Here is a 25,604-nt window from a genome sequence, read left to right as displayed (position 1 = left end):
AGTGTTGAGAACTGATCGATTATGAAAAAATAATGATGAATATCGATTCAGAACTTCTTTAAACAGAGGGGGGACATTCTTTCACAGGGGGGGTTGAAAATTTTAGATAGGCCATGAAAACGAACCCCCCTCCAATTTCTATGATATTCTGATTTAAAACCAAATTTTTTTGTATTGATATTTGACATAGTGTTAAGAACTGATCGATTATGAAAAAATAATGATGAATATCGATTCAGAACTTCTTTAAACAGAGGGGGGACATTCTTTCACAGGGGAGGTTGAAAATGTTAGATAGGCCATAAAAACGAACCCCCCTCCAATTTCTATGATATTCTGATTTAAAACCAAATTTTTTTGTATTGATATTTGACATAGTGTTAAGAACTGATCGATTATGAAAAAATAATGATGAATATCGATTCAGAACTTCTTTAAACAGAGGGGGGACATTCTTTCACAGGGGAGGTTGAAAATGTTAGATAGGCCATAAAAACGAACCCCCCTCCAATTTCTATGATATTCTGATTTAAAACCAAATTTTTTTGTATTGATATTTGACATAGTGTTAAGAACTGATCGATTACGAAAAAATAATGATGAATATCGATTCAGAACTTCTTTAAACAGAGGGGGGACATTCTTTCACAGGGGGGTTGAAAATTTTAGATAGGCCATGAAAACGAACCCCCCTCCAATTTCTATGATATTCTGATTTAAAGTGAAAGATACAAATATGGTAATACAAACGTTGAAATGAATAAAGATATATATACAGAATTGATCTAGCGTATTTTTTTTTTTTTTCAAACTCATTAAGTATGAAAAAATTAAGAATTTCTATATTAGCTAAGCCCCGCCCCCGAGTTTTGTCGCCTCAGGCTATGATTAGACCGTGACGTCATTTTAGTACTAGTCCTGTCAGTAGTGTGGCATGGAGCGCTGGCAGTACAATTCTGACAGTTCTGTAGCTTTGTTATTATGCACGATGGATATACAACCTTACATGTACGAACCGTATGCTTCTTCTACGGATGACGATAGTACCAGTGGGGATAGTGAAGAGGAAGCAGAGCTAAATGCTCATCAAATGCGTCTAGGAAACACAAATTGGTAAGTTTTGTATTGTAAATTAAGGCTCTATTTCGTAGTTAGGCCAGTGCCATGCCAGTAGGCTACTCGCGCGCAAGAGTAGCCACGATACTTTTGGCCGTCCGCCTCGCACGAATTTGTCTCACACAGTAAATTGTAATATTGTTATATACCCTAGTTTACTTTAGTATTTAATAATATATATTAATTATAATATGTTTTAACCTGAAATTCACTGCTTTGTAGGCACATGCAGCCCAGGGACATGTAACGATATACACTAGGCCTAAGCATTGTCTTGTGTTGTAGAGAGAGCTAACTGTAGGAAAAAACGCTTGAATTTTTCACACATACACTATTTACTACAGTACTACTAGTGGTCTAGGCTAGTGGTGTAGCACAAATGAAGAGGCTTGGCTGTCTGAACCACAAAAATAGACTTGCCCTAGCTTTCATGCAATTTTATAAATAAGTTCATAATGCTGTCTCAATACACTACAGTGTTTATAAATGTTTTAAATTGGATTTTATAGGTGTTTATGTGGAAAATGTGTGTCTGCAGAAGCATTTGAGGAGTGTGTGTGTTGTAAGGAAATTGGTCCTATAAACACCAAAAAGGAAACTGATGCTCCAATAACAGGCCATTTGCAATGCATCGTGGAACACCCAGGCTTCACTACCAACTGCCTTGATGTGTGGGCCCTCCAAATGGCATATGAAAACACTCCGAAAAAGTATAGAAAAGCTAATGCAACAGTTAACGAGTAAGTCATTTTATTTATATTTACACACAATTGCAAACCACCATTCTTTGTATGAATGCTTTTTGTACTGAAACATGTTTTATTTACTCATTTGCATATCAAAAAGAAAAGCTGAAAATAAGAACAAAGCAATTGTTTATACTGTAAAAGAACAACAACAGTGCTTTATTTATTATGTACATGAACTATATTTTTTTATTTACAGGAGGTATCGTCACACAGGTTACAGGAATTGCACTAAGTGGATATGGGGCTACTTGGGAAAAAACAATCGTGTTGTTTTACCCGCATGTGTTGTTAAAGCAATTAGAGATAAATTTCCATCAACACAGTATGTAGGTTTTAAATACCCTAAATTGTAAGTTATTGCTATCACATTAGCAAAATCTTGAACTGTGTTGAGCAACAGCTTCGTCCTTTTCAGGGTGGATGAATTCGCTGCATAATGCACCAGGCGTTTCTTGTAGGGGTTTCTTATTTCCTTCTTGACAGAAAGCTACGACCAGATGGATGATTTCATCAACATAGTCTGTGAAACAATTATGTACATATTAAGAAACTACTCAAATCAAAACACTGAATGTTATGTATAGTATGTTGGTGTTAAGTAATAAATTTATACATTTGTTCTATTTTGGGATCTGACTTTCTTTTAATGTGTTTGCTTAAAACTCACCATACGTTGGATCTTTGTACACTTTTTTGACACTGTATCCACCATGTTTGAACTTTGGGAAGGCAACACAAAAGCGTTCTTTTCCTTCTGCAGTGATTGCTTGTTCTCTATCGGAATTTTCATTATAATGCAGTCCTGCAAGAAATGTTCTGTTGAGATAATACAGTAATCAGTTAATTGTTATTAATATCAATCATTATTTACAATTTTTTTTTTTAAAGTTTACACACAAACTTTTCAATGACTAAAACTATCATTTCTTTAAAATTTGGCTTATGTTTTTATTTATTTTATTAATGTGTCACTGTCGTTAACTATCTAAGTTTTGAACATTTGTGAAGTACTTGCCTGCATGTCTGGCCCCAATATGAAAAATGCGTCATCTTCGGTGCGAAGTGGTTTAAGGTTGAGTGGAAAGCCTCGAGTCTTGAAGTTTGGTACTTCTCGCTCATCATAACAATATCTTTGCATAGCCGAGGATTGTTTATGACATCCAATGTTTTAAGTAGGGCTGCGCTACCTGTACAGTAAAAAGTAAGGTAATTGATTAGGTAGTTGTAATATTAGGTGACTATTCTATTCAGATATTTGTAGCCTAAAAACAGTTCAACAATTGATAGTCTATTATTTAATAGAATTATGTTTAATTATTGTCATGAATTTACCTGTCGTCATCCATTTCTTCTTTTGCTCTCTTCCCTGAAGTTCGCCATGCTCACACTCTTTAAACACATCGCTATGGCCCGTGTGTATATTTTGGATATGCTGCCCCACTGATTTCCACTTTGCAAGCATCATTTTGCCATCACCGCCATAGGCGGTAGATCTTCGTTTTTTTTTAACACTTTGACTTGATGTTTTACTTTTAGGCTTCACAAATATCGTTGGCTTCATATTTGGCTTTAACCGTTTGTTTATTTTGCCACTTACGCCGAGCTCACTCCCAAACCGGGCCTTCTCTTCGAAGCATTCGAGTTCAAAATGGTCGCTACATAACGCCGAGTATTTACTAGGCTTCCAATCCTTTCTGGTTTTTTGGGTAGCCAAAGTCCATTCCCTCCGCAATTTTACCTCCTTCGGAAACACGTGAAAACTTACCCCATCAGCATGGGTTTTGCTGCAACCATACGCCACACAGCGCATGTTGAATAAAGACCAGAATTAATCGAAAATATTTTAGGCTATTGAATTATGTATCGGTACGTTGATGAAAGGATCGCAATGAAAAAGAATACCAAAACAGCATCGCGGTTCACACGTGTGCAGTCCCGGAAGTAGAACGAGTGTACAAGAATGACGTCACGATGTCATAATGACGTAATGACCGAGATTCAGAAAAAACAATGTGGGCGGGGCGTAGGCTTACAAAAAGGACAAACAAAAACGCAATTTTTTCATACTTAATGAGTTTGAAAAAAAAAAAAAATACGCTAGATCAATTCTGTATATACATCTTTATTCATTTCAACGTTTTTATTACCATATTTGTATCTTTCACTTTAAAACCAAATTCATTTTGTATTGATATTTGACATAGTGTTAAGAACTGATCGATTATGAAAATATAATGATGAAAATCGATTCAGAACTTCTTTAAACAGAGGTGGGACATTCTTTCACAGGGGGGTTGAAAATTTTAGATAGGCCATGAAAACGAACCCCCTCCAATTTCTATGATATTCTGACTTAAAACCAAATTCATTTTGTATTGATAATTGACATAGTGTTAAGAACTGATCGATTATGCAAAAATAATGATGAATATCGATTCAGAACTTCTTTAAACAGAGGGGGGACATTCTTTCACAGGGGAGGTTGAAAATGTTAGATAGGCCATAAAAACGAACCCCCCTCCAATTTCTATGATATTCTGATTTAAAACCAAATTCATTTTGTATTGATATTTGACATAGTGTTAAGAACTGATCGATTATGAAAAAATAATGATGAATATCGATTCAGAACTTCTTTAAACAGAGGGGGGACATTCTTTTACAGGGGGGTTGAAAATTTTAGATAGGCCATGAAAACGAACCCCCTCCAATTTCTATGATATTCTGATTTAAAACCAAATTCATTTTGTATTGATATTTGACATAGTGTTGAGAACTGATCGATTATGAAAAAATAATGATGAAAATCGATTCAGAACTTCTTTAAACAGAGGGGGGACATTCTTTCACAGGGGGGTTGAAAATTTTAGATAGGCCATGAAAACGAACCCCCCTCCAATTTCTATGATATTCTGATTTAAAACCAAATTCATTTTGTATTGATATTTGACATAGTGTTAAAAACTGATCGATTATGAAAAAATAATGATGAATATCGATTCAGAACTTCTTTAAACAGAGGGGGGGACATTCTTTCACAGGGGGGTTGAAAATTTTAGATAGGCCATGAAAACGAACCCCCCTCCAATTTCTATGATATTCTGATTTAAAACCAAATTCATTTTGTATTGATATTTGACATAGTGTTGAGAACTGATCGATTATGAAAAAATAATGATGAATATCGATTCAGAACTTCTTTAAACAGAGGGGGGACATTCTTTCACAGGGGGGGTTGAAAATTTTAGATAGGCCATGAAAACGAACCCCCCTCCAATTTCTATGATATTCTGATTTAAAACCAAATTTTTTTGTATTGATATTTGACATAGTGTTAAGAACTGATCGATTATGAAAAAATAATGATGAATATCGATTCAGAACTTCTTTAAACAGAGGGGGGACATTCTTTCACAGGGGAGGTTGAAAATGTTAGATAGGCCATAAAAACGAACCCCCCTCCAATTTCTATGATATTCTGATTTAAAACCAAATTTTTTTGTATTGATATTTGACATAGTGTTAAGAACTGATCGATTATGAAAAAATAATGATGAATATCGATTCAGAACTTCTTTAAACAGAGGGGGGACATTCTTTCACAGGGGAGGTTGAAAATGTTAGATAGGCCATAAAAACGAACCCCCCTCCAATTTCTATGATATTCTGATTTAAAACCAAATTTTTTTGTATTGATATTTGACATAGTGTTAAGAACTGATCGATTATGAAAAAATAATGATGAATATCGATTCAGAACTTCTTTAAACAGAGGGGGGACATTCTTTCACAGGGGAGGTTGAAAATGTTAGATAGGCCATAAAAACGAACCCCCCTCCAATTTCTATGATATTCTGATTTAAAACCAAATTTTTTTGTATTGATATTTGACATAGTGTTAAGAACTGATCGATTACGAAAAAATAATGATGAATATCGATTCAGAACTTCTTTAAACAGAGGGGGGACATTCTTTCACAGGGGGGTTGAAAATTTTAGATAGGCCATGAAAACGAACCCCCCTCCAATTTCTATGATATTCTGATTTAAAACCAAATTCATTTTGTATTGATATTTGACATAGTGTTAAGAACTGATCGATTATGAAAATATAATGATGAAAATCGATTCAGAACTTCTTTAAACAGAGGGGGGACATTCTTTCACAGGGGGGTTGAAAATTTTAGATAGGCCATGAAAACGAACCCCCTCCAATTTCTATGATATTCTGATTTAAAACCAAATTCATTTTGTATTGATATTTGACATAGTGTTGAGAACTGATCGATTATGAAAAAATAATGATGAAAATCGATTCAGAACTTCTTTAAACAGAGGGGGGACATTCTTTCACAGGGGGGTTGAACATTTTAGATAGGCCATGAAAACGAACCCCCCTCCAATTTCTATGATATTCTGATTTAAAACCAAATTTTGTTGTATTGATATTTGACATAGTGTTAAGAACTGATCGATTATGAAAAAATAATGATGAATATCGATTCAGAACTTCTTTAAACAGAGGGGGGACATTCTTTCACAGGGGAGGTTGAAAATGTTAGATAGGCCATAAAAACGAACCCCCCCTCAAATGTCTATGATATTCTGATTTAAAACCAAATTCATTTTGTATTGATAATTGACATAGTGTTGAGAACTGATCGATTATGAAAAAATAATGATGAATATCGATTCAGAACTTCTTTAAACAGAGGGGGGAAATTCTCACAGGGGGGGTTGACAATTTTAGACAAGTAGGCCTACCTCATGGTTATATGGAAACGAACCCCCTCCAATTTCTATGATATTCTTAATTAAAACCATTTTGTTTGTATTTATATTTGACATAGTGTTGAGAACTGATCGATTATGAAAAAATGAATCAGAACTTCTTCTTTGTAAAACAGAGGGAGACATTCTGAAAATTTTATTATTGTTATTGCGACATAAAAAAATAAAATTATGATTATAAAAAGGCCCTCGTAATATCCATGTTTATTTATTTTTTATTTTTTAGGTAACTATGTGGTTCTGCTATAAGAGATGGGGGAGGGTCAGTCAAAAGAGAAGGGAGGTGGGCGGGGGGGTTAACTTTCACGGGGGGGGGGGGTTGAAAGTTTTAGCTTAGCTAAAATTTTCAACCTCCCCTCCAAGCCAGCGAAGATCAGTGAAGCGTGTAATCGTTGAATAAACATGAAAAACTCCCTTTTCGCGCATGCGTTGTTAAGGGGGGGTTGAGAATTATGGGGGGGTTGGATTTCTTAGAACAACTGTTACGCCCTCATCAATATACCTTATGTCAAAATAATTAGAAGTTAGTTGGTATTTCATCAGTTCCAGTTGCTTTTTCGATAAATTAAAAGTGAGTAAAGAAGTTTGTTTATGTATGTCTTGTTTATTAGCATATTTCAGTTGAATGTCTTGATTTGTAGTGGTAAGAAGGTTTGGTGGTTTGTCTAAAGTTAAGATAAACAACAATGTTTTCAATCTGGGTGCACAGTGTGGGGTGTAGCCTGTAGGCCTAGCCTAGCTTAGCTAAGGCTAACCTAGGCCCTAATCAGAAAGAAGTAAATATTATGATTGCAACTTCATCCTCCTTGTTTGTACCTCTTTGTAGGTCTACACCTCTTGAAAATAAATTACATAAAACATAATGCAAAACATAATGTTAGCATAAATAATGTATTTTACAATATTTTATAAAACCCTACTGCACTGGGAGCTAATGTATAAATAATGTAATTAATCACTATCTGACATCACTAAACCCATGGACTTTACCCAACTGATTGATGCAATTACCATCAAAATGATCATCAATCTGGAACTATTATTGACTTATTTTTTATTTGCCAGAAAAGATCAGCTAAAATTTGGGATAATCCAGTCGATAGTTAGTGATCACTATGCAAGCCTTTTCTTATAATATTATCTTCTTCTTATTGAGATATCAAAGTCAATAATTAAAGACACCTATAGATAAATAGAACAGTCGAATATACAATTGTTCTAGTCTCTTCCTATGACTTTTGTACTTCTAATTACAAAATTTACTCAGAGCCTAACACCTGAAAATTGAGGAGGTATTTTTTCTCTCTCATGAAACAGTTTGTAGTTTTAATAAATATGTTGAAATATTAACCTGAGCCTTGATTTTTCATTTTTTACGGTCTGATACTTTCAACCTGAATATATATATTTATTCCTTCACTTGCACTGATGAAGGGCTAGTATTGTCCAAAAGCTCTGCTAACTTTTCTGGCTGTTTTACTTTATCAATATCATTTTGATTTAGCTTTTCGCTTTTTTTTGTATCTCCATTGAGATCCAGCCACTGATACCCACAGCACTGACATTTTTTTTTCAGTTATTTGCCTTTGAATTTATATACTTTTTTACTTTATTTTAGCTCTGCTAACTTTTCTGGCTGTTTTACTTTTTCATTTTGATTTAGCTTTTCACTTTTTTTTGTACTATTATACGATAAAGTAAAAGAGCAAGAAAAGTTAGCAGCGCTTTCGGGCAACACTAGCCCTTCATCAGTGCAAGGAGAAAGAAATATGTATATATATATATATATTGTTTTTTCTCTTTTTTGTGGCAATAAAAGCTAAAAGCTAAATATTACAATTAAAATTATAGTATCGTTCCACTTCTTTTAAACTAGAAACTGGATCTTGGCACAATCTAACATTTAATGGATGAAGAATGTAAACCACTGCTGTCTGACAATGCTACAATTCAAAGAGATGAACAAGAAGCAAAATTTGTAAAAGGCAATGTTTACCATCGTAGATGGTATATGCTATTTTTATTTTCGTTCCTAGCCTTTACACAGTCAGGAACATGGAATACTTGGGGCCCAATTGCTGATACAAGTAAGTTTCATCTTCTTAGTCCAAATCTTTTTTCCCATTTATTCTTGGATGGAAGACGATGTGAATGTCATCTAAAACTTTTAAACACAACATTGACCTGACGTTGTACATCTGCTTTTTTTTTATGACTTCAGAATTGCACAACCTGACTTTCGCACAATGAACTTCCTCATGCAGGTCACAAGAATGGGGGTGAACTTTAACAATCTTGAAAACAAGCAATTGAATGAAAATTTTTCTCATCCCTAAGGTGGGATTTGACAATTTTTGACAATTTGGGGGTAGGGTAATACAAATATCTGTAAGTGCAGTTTTCCTTGTATAGTGCAGATATTAATTTAAAAAACAATGTCTCTTTATTTTGAAAGTTGATTGTAATTAGATAATTAATGTTGTCACGTACTGTATAGACCAATCCCTAAGGTGGGATTTTAACGCATTTCTAATTATACCAATCAATTCCAGAATTTAGTTACCTACAGGTAGTTTGTTTTTGCTTTGTATTTTGGTAGGAAACAAGTGTGGATACTCTCTAATAAAATATGCCTACAGATTTAATACAGTATTTATCCACATATGATCGACCCTATTACCATTCTAAAGACCTTGGTTTTTTTTACCTAATTTAAGGTCACACACTAATTTTATTTAAAACGTACGTTATCGCTCTCTACCCGCTAGGTCTATAAAACTAAGCCTAACTATTAAGTTTAAACCCAGAAATATCAATGAGAGAACTAACCGAGCTAGTGCATTGTTTTTCTCTTTTTATAATAATTAACATTAGAAAGCACATTTAATGACCTGGTTTAATGTTTTTTAAGTTATATACTGGTATGCATTATTTTTACAAAATGTCAACAGTTGCAGGTCTAGTATCTTCAAGTAAACAATCTGAATCCCTTTTTTTTAGGCAAGGTAGTTTTACAGTGGACAGATGGTGACATAGCATTGTTAACTAATTGGGGATGTATTACATTTCTGATCACTGCTGTATTTTTTTCATATCTATTAGATGTTAAAGGTAAGATTCCTGTAGTTATGTTATTATTTTACATCAACCTTTAATCAACATTTAATCAACATTTAAAAAAGCAAAATATGTTAACCTAGAAGGGACTTCGAGAGTGCATACCTCGCCTACTGTACAATTACCTTACATAAATTTACCCATTTTGAATAAATCAAATGTCTCTATATTCGACAGTTTCTATATTTTGGACACAGCACTTCTGTATTCTGGACAAATTTCCCCATTATGGAAAAATCAAATTTCTCTATATCGGACAGTTTCTCTATTTTGGACAAATTTTACCCATTTTGAACAAATCGGATTCTCTATATTGGACAGTTTCTCTATTTTTGACTCCTGGGCCTTTATATAAAAATGGTATTTCATTGTAACATCATGAATATATACTGTACAATTTTTATTTTCCCAAAATGTCACGGTCATTTTGCTATTGTGTTTTATAGGATTACGTTGGGCAGTAATGACGTCAGCTGTCATTCTGGAGATGGGTTTGATTTTCCGCTGTATACCAGTTGGCATTGAAAATATCAAATGGTTTGTAACATACAATAGAGAAGTTATTAATTATTTTAATTAATAATTTATTAATAATTTAAAAATGGCTACAAAATACATTAAATTTAAAACTCTATAGTTATTGTTTTAACATACTGTACATTTCATATTGTTTTTTTTGTACAGACGCAAATGGTGGTTTGTTTATTTGAAGCTTTGAAATTATAATATTGAATAATTTTTTTAAACCAAAGAAATATGTAATGTAAACGTATTTTTGAAATATGGCAACATTATTTTTTTTTAGTTAGCTATAAAAGTGATTTAATTTATTCTTCCCACCTCATGTGTTGCCTGAAGCGATATCCAGGAATGTTGCGTCAAACACAGTTCTACATTGTACTGTATGGCACATACTGACAAGTTCTTACTAAATAAAAGGATGATTATTAAGATTATTGATTAATTAATTTTTTTTCATTGGGATAATAATAATGAACGTACATTCAATCTAATCTGAAACACAGCACATGAACTACAAATTATATTTTTTAACTAGATTTGAACTCGTCACTTTGACGAGTTTGGGTTATCTGCGTGAATGCAACATGCACATATGTTAAAATATGAATGTTGGCAATGTGCCATCCTATGAATTAAATATGTTTTACAGTTCTGAATTGTACCTATTTTGGGTCATTGTCATAAAGCATATTAGTATTTATATTTATGGAATACACTGTATATGGTATACAGTGTAGCATAGATGAAATTATAATTGTAGGGAGAGTCTTTAAAACTGACCTATTTCATAATCCAACAGATAAAATATGATAAACATACTATGCTTATTCTACAGTCCAATGAATGTCTCGGGACTGATTTTTCCGGAACCCCTCCTTGTGATTCGGATCTATTAGTAAGATCTAAATTTAAGAGTCAAATTTACTCTAACAGCCAAAATTTGTGGCAAAACTGTTCGGTTGATGCTACTATTAATAATTTAAGAGTAACCAAACTGGCCACATTTTTTGGATAAGACAATCAATTAATTAATTAATTGCTTTGTGTCAAGATTTAGCAATGGTGCAGTAATGTTTGTATTATTGTTGTTTCCAATTAGGACAATGAATATTGGACATATCTGTATTGGCACAGCAGGACCAGTATTTATGTCTGCACCTACTCTACTATCTGCCACATGGTTTCCACCATCACAGCGTACAACCTCAACAGCAATATCAAGTGCAGCAGCATACCTTGGTGTTGCAGCATCCTTTCTGATAGGACCCAGTATTGTGACAGATATTCAAGAAAAAAACCAGACGAAGTAAGAGACCGTTTTCAAAATAAATATCTGAAAAGATTACCTATTGTTATTGTATAAAGGGTATGCATAGAATAACATACATAAACTTTTTGTGCTCATACGTGCATGTTGCGTTTTCACACATTTTTGGTTATCCGCAACAAAGTTGCTGATGATGACAACGATGACGACGGCGGCAACAACGACGACGACGATGAAGTATAGATGATCATTTTTAAAATTTTACTGAAATTAAATTGTTTAAAACATGCATGTATGTTAACATACGATCATAAAAAGTTGATGTACGCCATCCTATGATGCATATACGCTTATAGTGCTGAGTTGTACCTATTATGTGTCATATAGAGTATGTACAGTATACTGTATATCTATATACAGTGTAGCATAGGTGAAATTAAATTGAAACTTAGCAAAAATGTAATTTGTATCATGCGCTAACCTTTTGTTGGAAAAAATGCCATATTTCACAGAAAGTTATGCATGCATGCATCAATCAATTTCTAATCTACTTTCTATGCGTTTCATGTCATTTTAAGCATGTAAAAATGTTCATGCGCGCACACATTTTTAGCGTTAAAACATTATTTTTTCACCTGAATTGTGTTCTTTTTTGACATTGTGATGTCATCGTATGGCCACTTTAATATGAAATATAGGATATTTGTCTCTTTTGGCATAGCTCATCACATTTAATAGAGCGCATCTCCGCTTATCCGTACCTCAATTTCCTCAAGATTTGGATGTTGTCTAGGTCAATCAATTATCTTTCGCACACTTTACCATTTTTTAAATTTTGATGACATCATTATGTTCAAAAGGGTGAATTACTTGAGTCACTTATTTTCATCATTACAGTAAATTTCAATATGTTATGCTCCTCAGAATGAAAAGTGATACTCATGATTAAAACGTTTTCTGGAAGCTGTTGAATTGTAGATACGAATTCATGTACACATTTTGCACATTGGATATTGTGATGTCATCATCTGGCCAGTTGAATTAAAAAGTCGTATTTTCATCTTTTGCATCATAGTTCATCTCATTTAAAAGAGCGTGCATCTGCAGTGTATTCTATGTATCCAAATTTCTTCAACACGTTAACATGTTAATAATTCCCTTCCAAAATCTTTGTGTTTCATTTTGATGACTTATTCATCATGTATAAAATTGGAGTAAAAGGCGGGTCTTGTTTTTTTCACCTATGCTGCACTGTATGTAGTATGTATAGTGTATACTGTATATACTTAGACAAAAAATAGAGAGCACACTAACAACATTTTATTTTCTTCAGGTCACAATGGCATAATCGTTTTTCTAGTGTATTCTAGTGTATGACATGCACATGGTATTTGTGTGGCGGATAACTCGTCCATAGTGTGACGAGTTCAAATGTAGTTATTAAATTTCTATAAAATTATAGATGATCTTTTATCACAAAGATTACTATATTTGTCAAAGTGATTTTATATTTAATGTTTGTAAATTGAAACTATAAATCTAAAACGGGCCCAAGGTTTTAAAATAGTTTCTATTTTGTTTTATAGTTTCAATGAAACATTTTGGATAGGTATGTATTTTTCTAGGTGTCTATTTTTTATCAAGACTATAATATCATTATAACCAAAAGGCGGATTAAACTAACACTTTTGTATTTAAAGATCATTATGAAAAAATCTAAATAATTATAAAATTCACATTAAACTGGCCATAATAAGCTTTTCAGCTTTTTTTTTTAATGGATATTGATATTGTTTTTTATATAAATTAAAAACACCAAAGCGGCGCAGAGTCGCAACCCGAACTTTTGAGATATTTAGCCTTGAAGTTCAGATTGTGAAAACGGCCTATCCATTTTAAATAATAATTTAAATAAAAAACAATATCTTAACATATCAAACTATTGTTCATGAAAAAATATCACAAGTATATCACAATTATAAGTCATTTCCATTGAAAATCAAAAGGAAATTTAATTTTTTTCACTCAAAAATCAACTTTCTTTAGGGCGCTTTTGTAAACAAACCGCTAACCCGAATCACGTCATGTTTGATACATGTTATATATCAGCTACCATAATTTTTAACAACCTAAGGGAAGTTTTTAAATCTAGCCAATATAAATCAGTTTTATTACGGTGTTAGGTTGCTCAAATTTCTTGTCTATACTTGACTGTGATTGGCTATAAAGATAAATTACGCTCTCTTATTGACTGACGCTTTTGTTTAAGATGAAACAGTATGGCTTCCACCATAGTTTTTCGAATGTACGTTTCAACGTTTTGTGAAAATTTAGGGATTTAATCGTTATTTTTATTCACATATTTAAAAAAAAGAAAAAAATAATATTATATGTACCACACGGTACCATACTAGTTCGCCGAGAGTCTGATTGATCGGCGGGCTAGGAATCAGCGTCACTACTTCATTGTTGATTTTCTCAAAATGAAGATTTCCTGAGCTAGAAAGTGACTTGTATGTTTTCATCATTAATAACTCTTCATATAATAAACCACTTTTAATAAACAATGCCTCATTTTAAAGCTTATTAAATATTGATTACGAGTATATGATCTAAAATATTATTTCCGATTTTGTGATGCCGTGCCTCATATGTGGTTCTTACAGGTCTTTATGGGTATCTAGTGCCAATAATTTATTAAAAGAAAAGGAAAAGGAAACGTAAATCATAGAAATCAAAAGTTATTTACTTATACTGTAGGCCTGTGTCTTTATTTTCCATTGTTTTTAAGCCATATAAGGTCATATTTTGAAGGTATTAGCCAGATTTTACAGCAAACGATATGATTTTTTAGACGATGGTTCTGATATATCTGAGGCTACAAGAAACAAGCACTTCCATGAAATCATGAAACTGATGTATATTGGTGAGTTAACCATTTAAAAATAATAAAAGGGGAAAGTAAATTCTGTTGTTGTGATAATGTATATAGATTGGCTCCAAAGTCATCTTTTGAATCTTAATTCTTTGATTGATAAACACTGTTTAGAAAAATATGATAGACTTTTAAAATTTAGCATTACTATATATTTGTTACTATAGATATCATGTTTTTATAGAATGTGCATTTGGTGCAATCTTGCTGATTTGTGTTGTGTTATATTATCCTGCAAAGCCACCTCTACCACCAAGTGTGTCAGCGTCAAAAAAACGACAAGATTTTGTTCAAGGAATGAAGAGTGTTGTCATGTAAGGAAAAATTGTCTAAATAAAAGGAGTGCATACAAAACAAAGACCAAAGACCCAAAAACGAAGACCTATACTTTTTTTATGTTATTGATGATCGTATAAGTTTTGTGTCACTGCTTTGTTGAATCTTTGTTGTATTTTCCTTTTAACAAAGGAGTTCACAGATATGGATCTTGAGTCTTTCATACAGTATTACAACTGGACTATTCAATGCTTGGAATTCACAATTAGACACAATCTTCTTCAACACTCTAGATGTTCAGCAGGTAAAGTTTATTGTTTGTCAAACTTTTGTAGGCAAAATGTTAAGATTTTTGCTGTCTGTGGGTGAAATCAATTATTGCAGGCGACTCAATGAGAAGTGTTTTAATATAGACAATTGGATTGTGTCGTTAGAAGGGCCCTGTGTCATAAAAACGTTATGTTATTATAAATGTTTAGATCTGCTCACAGGACTCACTAGCACTTTTAGTTTTATCCATAATATGTTAGATTGATTGACAAGGAAAAAAAGGGTTTCCAATCAGAATTTACAATTGACGCTTGAAGCATCATGCATGGGCAGCAGTGGGAAATTATACACATACACATGTCATGCTTCTTCATAACAAACATCGTTGTAAATGTAAACACCACTGTTGAAAATAATACAGTTTTTAATATCCTGCTGTATTGTGTTCTGTTATTTTGTGATCTTGCTAATGAGTTACAGTACCAATTTGTAAGCCCATAAATATTATTTGTTATTGGTATCTTCATATTACAGAACATTACAGGTTGGATTGGATTTTTATCAAATATAGCTGGAACCTGTGGTGGCTTAGTCATAGGAAGGTAATTAGAATTGTATTGACTGTTATTATTTAATGAACTTTCTTGATAATCTTTGTTTTCTTTTTTAGTATACATAAATCTAAAAAGGGCCAATCTGGGAAAAAATTAGAAACATGTGTTTCTCAACTGATTTGTGTTGTATAGTATGGGGTATATATGTCCACAAAAAAAAGCCACCATTTTCAAAATGGCAATTTTAAAAAGTACAGATTTTTGCTAATATCTCAGCTTCCATTAATTAACAAATTTAGAATTGTATGTATGTCACTGGTCAATAAATGTACTTCCTGTCATTTTTTGAAAAATTCTTCTATTATAAAGCAGAATAATAACATGTATATTCTGAACAATCTGACACCAAAATGAAGTTTCCACGCCAACCAAAATAATGAGATATGGTAATTTGTCTGAAAAACAGGTCAAAGGTAAAATATGGTTCTGGTCATTATTTGAGAAAAAACTTTATTATAGTAAATAGAAATGTTTAAGTTCTGAACATTTTGGCACCTAAATTAACTCTCTATGACAAGTAGTTTTATGGATATCAAAAGATATTAATATTGATGCAGTTGGCAATTGCACCATAAAGGTCAAAGTTTAAACTGTATACTTCTGGGCATTTTTGGATTAAATGCTTCATCAAACAAAATATTAACATATATATCGCCTTCACTTGTCTTAAAAAAATCTCCTTTCCATTCCGACTTTTAACACTAAAACGTATGGCCTTATAGCACCTTTACTTCTGCTGCCTCTCGCTTATGGAATGACCTACCCGCCTCTATTAGATCATGTTCTTCTACTATCGCCTTTAAATCTGCCTTGAAAAGTAATCTTTTTCTTTCCACTGGAATTGGCGCATTACAAATTCGTATTATTATTATTACATTCTTAACAATTTGACACCAATATAAACTATCTGTGACAAATATTTACTGAGAAACGACAATCGAGATATGCCTTAAAATATAGGTCAAAGGTTAAAAATGGTACTTCCGGTAATTTTTTTTTCAAAATACTTCATTAGAATAAATAGAAATGTTTATGTTCTGAACATTTTGAGCTAAAAATCAACTCTCTATGACCAGCAGTTTCAGAGATAGATTGTTTAAGCGAAAATGTCCGTCATTTTAAATTATGCAAATTAGCTTGGTACCCATTAAAAATTGAATTTGTATAAGGTGGCCCACCTGTATACCAAATTTGGCGCTTTTGGAAAAAGCTGAATCGGTATAACCCTAACAGACTCCAATATAAGGTCTACAAAGTAAATTAAAACAGCAGCTCCCGGTAGAATATTACTGTATAATATAAAAGTTAAAAATAATAAATAAACAATAAAGAACAATAATGCATACATTTCTTGATATAAAGTTTGCGGTACACCATATATATTAGTTCTGAAAACAACTGTTTCTGGACATTTTTTTTTTGATAATGAAATTGGCTGGAGTTCATTAGAATGCGACATAATTATTCCTTGAAAACATGTGGAGTACCAGTTGATCAACGCCATTTCCTGGCTCTGAACCTAAGCTTGATTCTCTGATCATACAGGGCTTTAACTTGGGTCTTCCACCAGTCCACACCAATACTCTCTACTTTGTCTAAGCACTTCAATTGCACTGATGAATGGCTAGTGTTGCCAAAAAGCTCTGGTATTTTTCTGGCTGTTACTTTATCATTGGGATTTACCTTTTTGCTCATTACTTCCGCCAAGGTTATGTAGTCGATTGCATGTGTTTGTTTTTCAGATGTGTCGATTTTATGGGTGGTCGTATGAAAGCAGTCCTTCTCGTGTTAACTGTTCTCTCTGTTGCATTTTACATTTGGGTCACAATTATCTGTTCACAATATATTTCTTTTCATTTGTGTAAGTATTAAAAAAATGCATGTTTAATTTTGAGTGATACAGTTAAAATGAAAAGTCACAATGTCACTCGGGACGGTTTTAATCAAGCAAAAATAGTATTGTATTGACCAAAGAGGACCTGTTTTTAAAATAAACTATATGCAGAGATGATTTGTTTCTTAATTTTCTCTCACAGTGTAGTTTATCGTAAACAAACCATAGTTTTAAAATAGTAATTTTCGGAGATGTAATTTAAAAGCTATGCCTTGCCTTGGAGTGGTATCCCTTGTATCACCCACTAACATAACAATCAACCACTAATGTAACAATCAACCACTAAGATAACAATCAACCATTAATGTAACAATCAACCACTAACATAACAATCAACCATTAATGTAACATTAACCACTAGCATAACAAAAATCAACCACTACAGTAATGTAACTAGATATGAACTCGTTGATTATGTCAAGAAGCGGTCCCTTAAGAGAGATAGTGGTCGTTTAAGAGAGGTGATCAGTTACGAGAGGTGGTTGTTATGAGGTGTTTGATTATGAGAAGCGGTCCTTTAAGAGAAGTGGTCGCAAATGAGGTGTGGTTGCTTATGCTGTATGGTCGTTTTAAGGAGGTGGTCACAAGATGGCTGCTTTTGATAGTCATCCCTTATGAAAGGTGGAGATTGATAAAGTAATGAGATGCGTTTGCACAAATTTAAACATAGGTTTTTAAAAAACACACGATTAACTTACAAGAATTTTTCCACAAAAAAAGTTCAACAATTTCTACTGTTGTTACGTTAGTGGTTAAATTTTGTTACGTTAGTGGTTAATGAAGTTTGTTACGTTAGTGGTTAATGAAGTTTGTTACGTTAGTGGTTAATGAAGTTTGTTACGTTAGTGGTTAATGAAGTTTGTTACGTTAGTGGTTAATGAAGTTTGTTACGTTAGTGGTTATTGAAGTTTGTTAAGTTAGTGGTTAATGAAGTTTGTTACGTTAGTGGTTAATGAAGTTTGTTACGTTAGTGGTTAATGGATTGTTACGTTAGTGGTTAATGGATTGTTACGTTAGTGGTTGAGTGTTGTTACGGTAGTGGTTAATGTTACATTACTGGTTGATTTTAACCTTGATGTTCACAAGGAAGATAATTGTACTTAAGTTTAATCATTTCTCTTGGTTTCCAGCATTAAAACAAAGATTTGTTTATATATATTTTACAGGGCAGTTATATTGTTCAGTAATTATTGGTGCATTCCTTGTTAGTAGTTCTGTACCTGTTTATTTTGAGTTGATGGTAGAGACAGCTTATCCAATTGCCGAAGGAACCACAACCATGTTTCAAGCTATCCTGAATAATTTAGTTGCACTTGTCTTCCTTTTTATACCAATGATACCAAATATCGGTAAGTCCACATTTACAAAATAAATGACACATTTCATAATTTCGGTTCTACTACAGTAATACCAAGTGCTACATGTCTACAATTAAATGTATTGTAAATATTTAGCATTTCTGATGGAAGAATCAACCTAAAAGTGGGCTTTAAAAGGCTAAAAATATATTATATTTTGTATAATTTACAGTAAAACGGTTTTTGTTTCAAGTATGTTTCTGGGATTTTGGTTAATTATGATAAAAAGTGAAAAGTGAAAACTAGCAAAAACCTTTTTGGATAAGTATAATATATGTTCAGACTCATAAGAAAAATACCTGGCATCACCATTCATTTAGAAAACTAGCGATATATTGAGTGCACTATTTTGTGTGATTTATTTTATTTTTGGTGCATTAGTTAACCGTTGTAAACGTGTTTTTCATTTTACTACAAATAATTAAGACCCCAACAAAAACTTCTCGATATGGGGTCTCTTTTTCTCGAAAACAGATACTGCTTACTTATATATATAGAAGGGTCTCTGTTTTCAACAGTATACAATGCAATATTGAGATGCATTTTTTTTTTTGGGGTTGTCTGTTTTAGTGGAATCTGGCCACAGTGGAACAGAGATTGAAACTGGGTACAAATACATCTCTTTGAAGATAAATAGACATATTTGCTCTGATCACATGAACACATATTTATAAAAGGTTTTTACAACAGAATTCTTCATTAACACAAAATAATAATGATAATGGTAGCCTTACACAAAAAATGATCCATAAAATATCCTGAGATAACCAAAAATGGAAATGAATCAGTTGAAAGTTCACCGACTGACTGACTCAATTTCAATTTTCTGCATGGGCAACAATATATTTTAAGCCTAATTTATATTGTCTTTATGTTTCTTACAGGAGTTCTGTGGATGAACTGGGCACTGGTTGGTGCATGCACCATATGTATTCCACTACTTATTATCTTTAAAGAAAGTTACCAAAGACTTGGTATAGATATGTGAGTTTGCCAGCTTGCGCCATAGATTTAATTGAAAAGAGGGACGGATTTTGCCAATCCTAATGTAAATACAGTATATTCATATTCAGCATAATCTTTTCTAACTTTGAAGTTCTCTTTATATATACCGTGGTATATTTTCAGTCATACAATTTTTTTTCCATTTATTCCTGATATAGGATTGGTTAAGTATTTTATTTCAAAAACAGTTTTATTTAATTTTATAGACAAATTTTAATGTAGTAAAGAGTCTAGATTTGTCAGAATGATTATTTTATTAATTATAAATAAATACCCATATTTAGCAACAATAAAACAATTTTGCCTAATCATAGAAAAATTCTGTAATACATCACCTTATATCACACAATCTGTTTGTCGTTTAATAGGGCCTAGAGACTTAGATTTTAGTTTGGTTTGAAAATTGTGAAGCGCTTTTTATTATATCCATTGTGAATCACAACCGAATTCCAACTCAAGTTTTATATTATGATACTTAAAATATAAAATCTGGCATTTTTATTTAAAAAAATTGTATTATTGTTTGAATACAGAAATTTAATTTCGGCCATACTGTTTAAAAATGAATAGAATATGAATGAAGAAAAATGTTTGTAAATTTATCAAGTATACACCCTTACAAAATGTAGGCTTTGCAGGCAACACATACAATGTGAATGCATTTGTCTCTTTTATTCGTTCCAGTAAAATCATCTTGCGTCACAGTACGTACACAATTTATATTTATGGTAAAGTCATCACATGTGGTAGGCCTACATATGTCACGCTGTGTATCAAGATTTTTCCTATATGATAAATAATACATAACACGTTCTTCAGTTAAAATAGATAATCATATTTATTTGTTGATCAATTATATATTATTTGAAACAGCATAAGTTTTAAAGCAATACTAATTTTGATTCTTCTTGAAATTTAAAAATTCGAATTCAATGTGATCAATTAAGTCTTTGATGGCTGGTCTTTGGTTTGGTCTGGAATGAAGGCAGGGTCCGCTGATATCCATTAGCGGCATTAATGCTTTGTTGGCGGCAATGCCTTCAATTATGACACCAAAACTGTAGATGTCTGAGGCAAAGGTCGGTGGTGTGTTGATGTTATACAGCTCTGGTGCATTTTCCGGGTGATCTTGCATGAGGTCGAAGACATCGGCTTTGTCGGTATTGTTCAATTGGAAGACATCAAACGGTGCTTCTGCGGTGCAAACTGAACCAAAGTCGACAATTTTTGCAGAGATACGAGGACTCTTGTTGTAAAGAAGAACATTCCGAGTCGCCAGGTCATTGTGAATCAAGCCATTCATCTGAAGTACCTCAACTCCTTTTGCGATGTCCATAATAATGCGAAAACAATCAATTGTGGTAATATGTGGTGAACCAGATGCTAAAGCTTTCATCAATGATGTTGATTTGAATGATGTTGAGTCACCAACAAATTCCATAACAATGGCCCACTGTGTGTCGGAGGTAACTGCTTCACAAACACCATACACCCGTGGAAACACGTCGCTTTTTTGGGATAACACCTTCATTATTCTAGCTTCAAGGGAAACTGCCAGCTTGTCGGCGAACCGATTGAATTTTCTAGACTTATTGGTTGTTGTGATGATAGTCTTAACAGCCACAAGTTTGCCATTACAATCTCCAAGGCGATTAAGCAAAACTCTGCCATAGGAACCAGTGCCAAGTACTATCTATAAAGTAAACACGTATACAATCATTTATAATGTTTCATTCTGTCATAAAAACATTTAAAGATTATCTGTCAAAAGCTTTGATTGGAGTGTTGAAACTTTCAAATTCAATTCAACCTACCTGGTGACTATCCTTCGTTGCTGGATACAGACGATCAGATGGCAAACAATGAACATGGTTTTTAAGATTTGCATCCATTATCCGGATTTCAATTGACATGCGTTTTATCCAGTGTTCTGAAGTTGGAGAAGTCTTGAAGTCTTGTTTGCTCCAAGTGTTACTGAACAATGATTCGTCGCTCAGGTGATTGCTACATCTTGGTGATGAGGTCAGTGGGCTAGACAGACTTGGGCAATGTCCATTGGTCGTAAGGATGTTACTTTCACTTCCATCTGGTGTGTATCCAATTGCCGGTACATTATTGATAACGTCCAGGAGGCACCATTTTCTTATCCAGTTAAGAGCTAGCATTGAGTCAGGTTCGCCGTTTCTACGTCCAAAGACGCGTCCATCCAGAATAAGGAGATCTCTTACAAATCCACTTATTATGCCATTGTCAATGCCAAATGGCAATTCTTGGTTATCGTACCCGATGGCCGATGTTTGAGGCAGTGTGAGAATAGCAATTCCATATATGATTTGGATAATTGCAATTCTCAATGCAGGTGGTACGCTCAACCAGGACTGAAATGTTTGATTATTTTCATCATCGTTAGCATTGTAGAAACAACACAGGACATATTTCCTGAAAAAGCCTGAAATGGCTGACCGGCTGAAAATTATAGAAAATATTTCTTTATTGTATTTTGTGGTGTTTTTTTTTATCATCGGAATAATCATTATCCTTCTCATACGTTTTTATTCTATTTTTTTCTCTGCTGAAAACAATTAATTGACTCTATGTAACATACCTGTTCTTAAAGCATTTTCTGGGTTTCCAAGTTTTAAGGGGGTTTTTCCAGAACCTTCCAGGCATCTGTGAAACAAAAAGGACACATGGGAATGTCAGTAGGCTTAAATTCAATTTACGATAGACTGGTATGGTTCGTGTTACTTCGACCGCTCCCCCATATTCAAATGTAAGATGCCCTATTAACTAATTCTCTATTTATGAATAAAACAGTGTAATGTTTGTTAATACAGTCTCTGTGCCATATACAAATAAATGCCCTATAAATCATTATTATTATTTAAAATATTGCTTACCTCTAGAAGGTTTAAGTCGAAAATCAATTCTAACAGAAAGTATTCAATCTAAAATACAAAACAAAAGCATGTTTTAAACAATATCAACTCCAATTGATGCTTGATTCTTGAAATCGAATATACCACCAGGAGAAGCAAAACGTGAAACGTGTTCCTAAGTGTGCCTAGAAAGTCAGACGGGGTTTTAATTCTTTATTTAGTAGTAGGGGTCTGGGTTGTTGTAAGCTTTAAACTGATTCATATCTAAACGAATTGAAGTATTTAAAATTTAAATTAAGTATACATTATATTGTAGTATAATAATAAACAATAAGTAGAAACTTACTGAGCTTTGTAGATTCCGTGTTCACTCTTGAAAATTTATCCAAGTTGTGTTTTGTTTAGTTGTCATGAGGTTCCTCATGGAAACATCGTTACCTTGGCACAAGCGCGCGCGTAAGGAAGTGTGCACAAAGAAAGCGGAAATGCGTTATGCGTACAGCTAGCAACACATGTTGATGGTTGGATTGAATCTATACACAATTAGGCTGTTTTAAAATAATATAAATTCCCGACCGTATACATTCCAATTGATATCTGTTTGTTGTTTATAGTGTATGCTGGGCTTAGAAGTTGCACATTACTTTTGTTTGAAAATTGTGAAGCGCTTTTTATTATCCGTTGCGAATCACAACCGAACTATTCCGACTCAAGTTTTATATTATATTTAAAATAAAAAAATCTGGCATTTTTTATTTTATTTAAATTGTATTTTTGTTTGAATACAGAAATTTAATTTCGGCGATACTGTTAAAAAATGAATAGAATATAAATGAAGAAAAATGTGTGTAAATTTATAAAGTATACTCCTGCACAAAATGTAGGCCTTAGTAACACATACAATGTGAATGCATTTGTCGCTTTCATTCGTTCCAGTAAAATCATCTTATGTCACAGTACGTACACAATTTATTTTTATGGTAAAGTCGTCACATGTGGTAGGCCTACATATGTCACGCTGTGTATCAAAATTTTGCCTATATGATAAATAATACATAACACGTTCTTCAGTTAAAATAGATAATCATATTTATTTGTTGATCAATTATATATTATTTGAAACAGCATAAGTTTTTAAGCAATACTAATTTTGATTCTTCTTGAAATTAAAAAATTCGAATTCAATGTGATCAATTAAGTCTTTGATGGCTGGTCTTTGGTTTGGTCTCGAATGAAGGCAGGGTCCGCTGATATCCATTAGCGGCATCAATGCTTTGTTGGCGGCAATGCCTTCAATTATGACACCAAAACTGTAGATGTCTGAGGCAAAGGTCGGTGGTGTGTTGATGTTATACAGCTCTGGTGCATTTTCCGGGTGATCTTGCATGAGGTCGAAGACATCGGCTTTGTCGGTATTGTTCAATTGGAAGACATCAAACGGTGCTTCTGCGGTGCAAACTGAGCCAAAGTCGACAATTTTTGCAGAGATACGAGGACCCCTGTTGTAAAGAAGAACATTCCGAGTCGCCAGGTCATTGTGAATCAAGCCATTCATCTGAAGTACCTCAACTCCTTCTGCGATGTCCATAATAATGCGAAAACAATCAATTGTGGTAATATGTGGTGAACCAGATGCTAAAGCTTTCATCAATGATGTTGATTTGAATGATGTTGAGTCACCAACAAATTCCATAACAATGGCCCACTGTGTGTCGGAGGTAACTGCTTCACAAACACCATACACCCGTGGAAACACGTCGCTTTTTTGGGATAACACCTTCATTATTCTAGCTTCAAGGGAAACTGCCAGCTTGTCGGCGAACCGATTGAATTTTCTAGACTTATTGGTTGTTGTGATGATAGTCTTAACAGCCACAAGTTTGCCATTACAATCTCCAAGGCGATTAAGCAAAACTCTGCCATAGGAACCAGTGCCAAGTACTATCTATAAAGTAAACACGTATACAATCATTTATAATGTTTCATTCTGTCATAAAAAACATTTAAAGATTATCTGTCAAAAGCTTTGATTAGAGTGTTGAAACTTTCAAATTCAATTCAACCTACCTGGTGACTATCCTTCGTTGCTGGATACAGACGATCAGATGGCAAACAATGAACATGGTTTTTAAGATTTGCATCCATTATCCGGATTTCAATTGACATGCGTTTTATCCAGTGTTCTGAAGTTGGAGAAGTCTTGTTTGCTCCAAGTGTTACTGAACAATGATTCGTCGCTCAGGTGATTGCTACATCTTGGTGATGAGGTCAGTGGGCTAGACAGACTTGGGCAATGTCCATTAGTCGTAAGGATGTTACTGTCACTTCCATCTGGTGTGTATCCAATTGCCGGTACATTATTGATAACGTCCAGGAGGCACCATTTTCTTATCCAGTTAAGAGCTAGCATTGAGTCAGGTTCGCCGTTTCTACGTCCAAAGACGCGTCCATCCAGAATAAGGAGATCTCTTGCAAATCCACTTATTATGCCATTGCCAATGCCAAATGGCAATTCTTGGTTATCGTACCCGATGGCCGATGTTTGAGGCAGGGTGAGAATAGCAATTCCATATATGATTTGGATAATTGCAATTCTTAAAGCAGGTGGTATGCTCAACCAGGACTGAAATGTTTGATCATTGTCATCATCGTTAGCATTGTAGAAACAGCATACGACATATTTCCTGAAAAAGCCTGTAATGGCTGACCGGCTGAAAATTAAAGAAAATATTTCTTTATTGTATTTTGGGGTGTTTTTTTTATCATCGGAATAATATATTTATACTTCTCATACGTTTTCATTCTATTTTT

At 33.4% G+C, this 25,604-nt stretch overlaps 6 protein-coding genes across 6 annotated transcripts in view; 3 read left to right on the top strand and 3 right to left on the bottom strand.

Moving 5' to 3' along the window:
- Positions 1-799: 799 nt before the first annotated feature.
- LOC144848552 (uncharacterized) lies at positions 800-2,218 on the top strand. Its single transcript, XM_078705359.1, has 3 exons — positions 800-1,113; positions 1,626-1,856; positions 2,062-2,218. The coding sequence occupies exons 1-3, from the start codon at positions 935-937 to the stop codon at positions 2,216-2,218; spliced, it is 567 nt and encodes a 188-aa protein (XP_078561485.1). The 5' UTR covers positions 800-934.
- A 15-nt stretch (positions 2,219-2,233) lies between these two features.
- On the bottom strand, positions 2,234-3,901 carry LOC144848532 (uncharacterized). Its single transcript, XM_078705321.1, has 4 exons — positions 3,198-3,901; positions 2,881-3,052; positions 2,533-2,681; positions 2,234-2,385 (listed from the first exon to the last, which is right to left on the bottom strand). The coding sequence occupies exons 1-4, from the start codon at positions 3,673-3,675 to the stop codon at positions 2,234-2,236; spliced, it is 951 nt and encodes a 316-aa protein (XP_078561447.1). The 5' UTR covers positions 3,676-3,901.
- Positions 3,902-8,547: 4,646 nt separating this feature from the next.
- LOC144848502 (solute carrier family 49 member 4-like) lies at positions 8,548-20,377 on the top strand. The gene is made up of 12 exons (XM_078705282.1): positions 8,548-8,743; positions 9,657-9,767; positions 10,220-10,310; positions 11,395-11,601; positions 13,149-13,171; positions 14,417-14,488; positions 14,682-14,811; positions 14,966-15,077; positions 15,578-15,645; positions 17,400-17,518; positions 18,718-18,900; positions 19,794-20,377. The coding sequence occupies exons 1-12, from the start codon at positions 8,563-8,565 to the stop codon at positions 19,895-19,897; spliced, it is 1,401 nt and encodes a 466-aa protein (XP_078561408.1). The 5' UTR covers positions 8,548-8,562; the 3' UTR covers positions 19,898-20,377.
- The window catches only part of LOC144848551 (protein FAM162B-like), a 153,716-nt gene continuing 138,743 nt past the window's right edge, over positions 10,632-25,604 (top strand). Inside the window, exon 1 of the mRNA XM_078705358.1 lies at positions 10,632-10,645. The gene's annotated coding sequence lies outside the window, so the exon portion shown is untranslated. The remainder of the gene's footprint in view (positions 10,646-25,604) is intronic.
- Positions 20,807-22,214, bottom strand: LOC144848991 (uncharacterized). The gene is made up of 3 exons (XM_078705944.1): positions 21,933-22,214; positions 21,729-21,893; positions 20,807-21,607 (listed from the first exon to the last, which is right to left on the bottom strand). The coding sequence occupies exons 1-3, from the start codon at positions 22,077-22,079 to the stop codon at positions 20,807-20,809; spliced, it is 1,113 nt and encodes a 370-aa protein (XP_078562070.1). The 5' UTR covers positions 22,080-22,214.
- Positions 23,938-24,938, bottom strand: LOC144848990 (ALK tyrosine kinase receptor homolog scd-2-like). The gene is made up of 2 exons (XM_078705943.1): positions 24,861-24,938; positions 23,938-24,738 (listed from the first exon to the last, which is right to left on the bottom strand). The coding sequence occupies exons 1-2, from the start codon at positions 24,936-24,938 to the stop codon at positions 23,938-23,940; spliced, it is 879 nt and encodes a 292-aa protein (XP_078562069.1).

The sequence above is a fragment of the Antedon bifida genome, chromosome 7 (assembly GCF_963402885.1).
Source record: "Antedon bifida chromosome 7, ecAntBifi1.1, whole genome shotgun sequence".
NCBI classification, from domain to species: Eukaryota; Metazoa; Echinodermata; class Crinoidea; order Comatulida; family Antedonidae; genus Antedon; species Antedon bifida.
The sequence above is the reverse complement of the archived record's forward strand: the minus strand, read 5'-3'. Positions and strand labels throughout refer to the sequence as shown.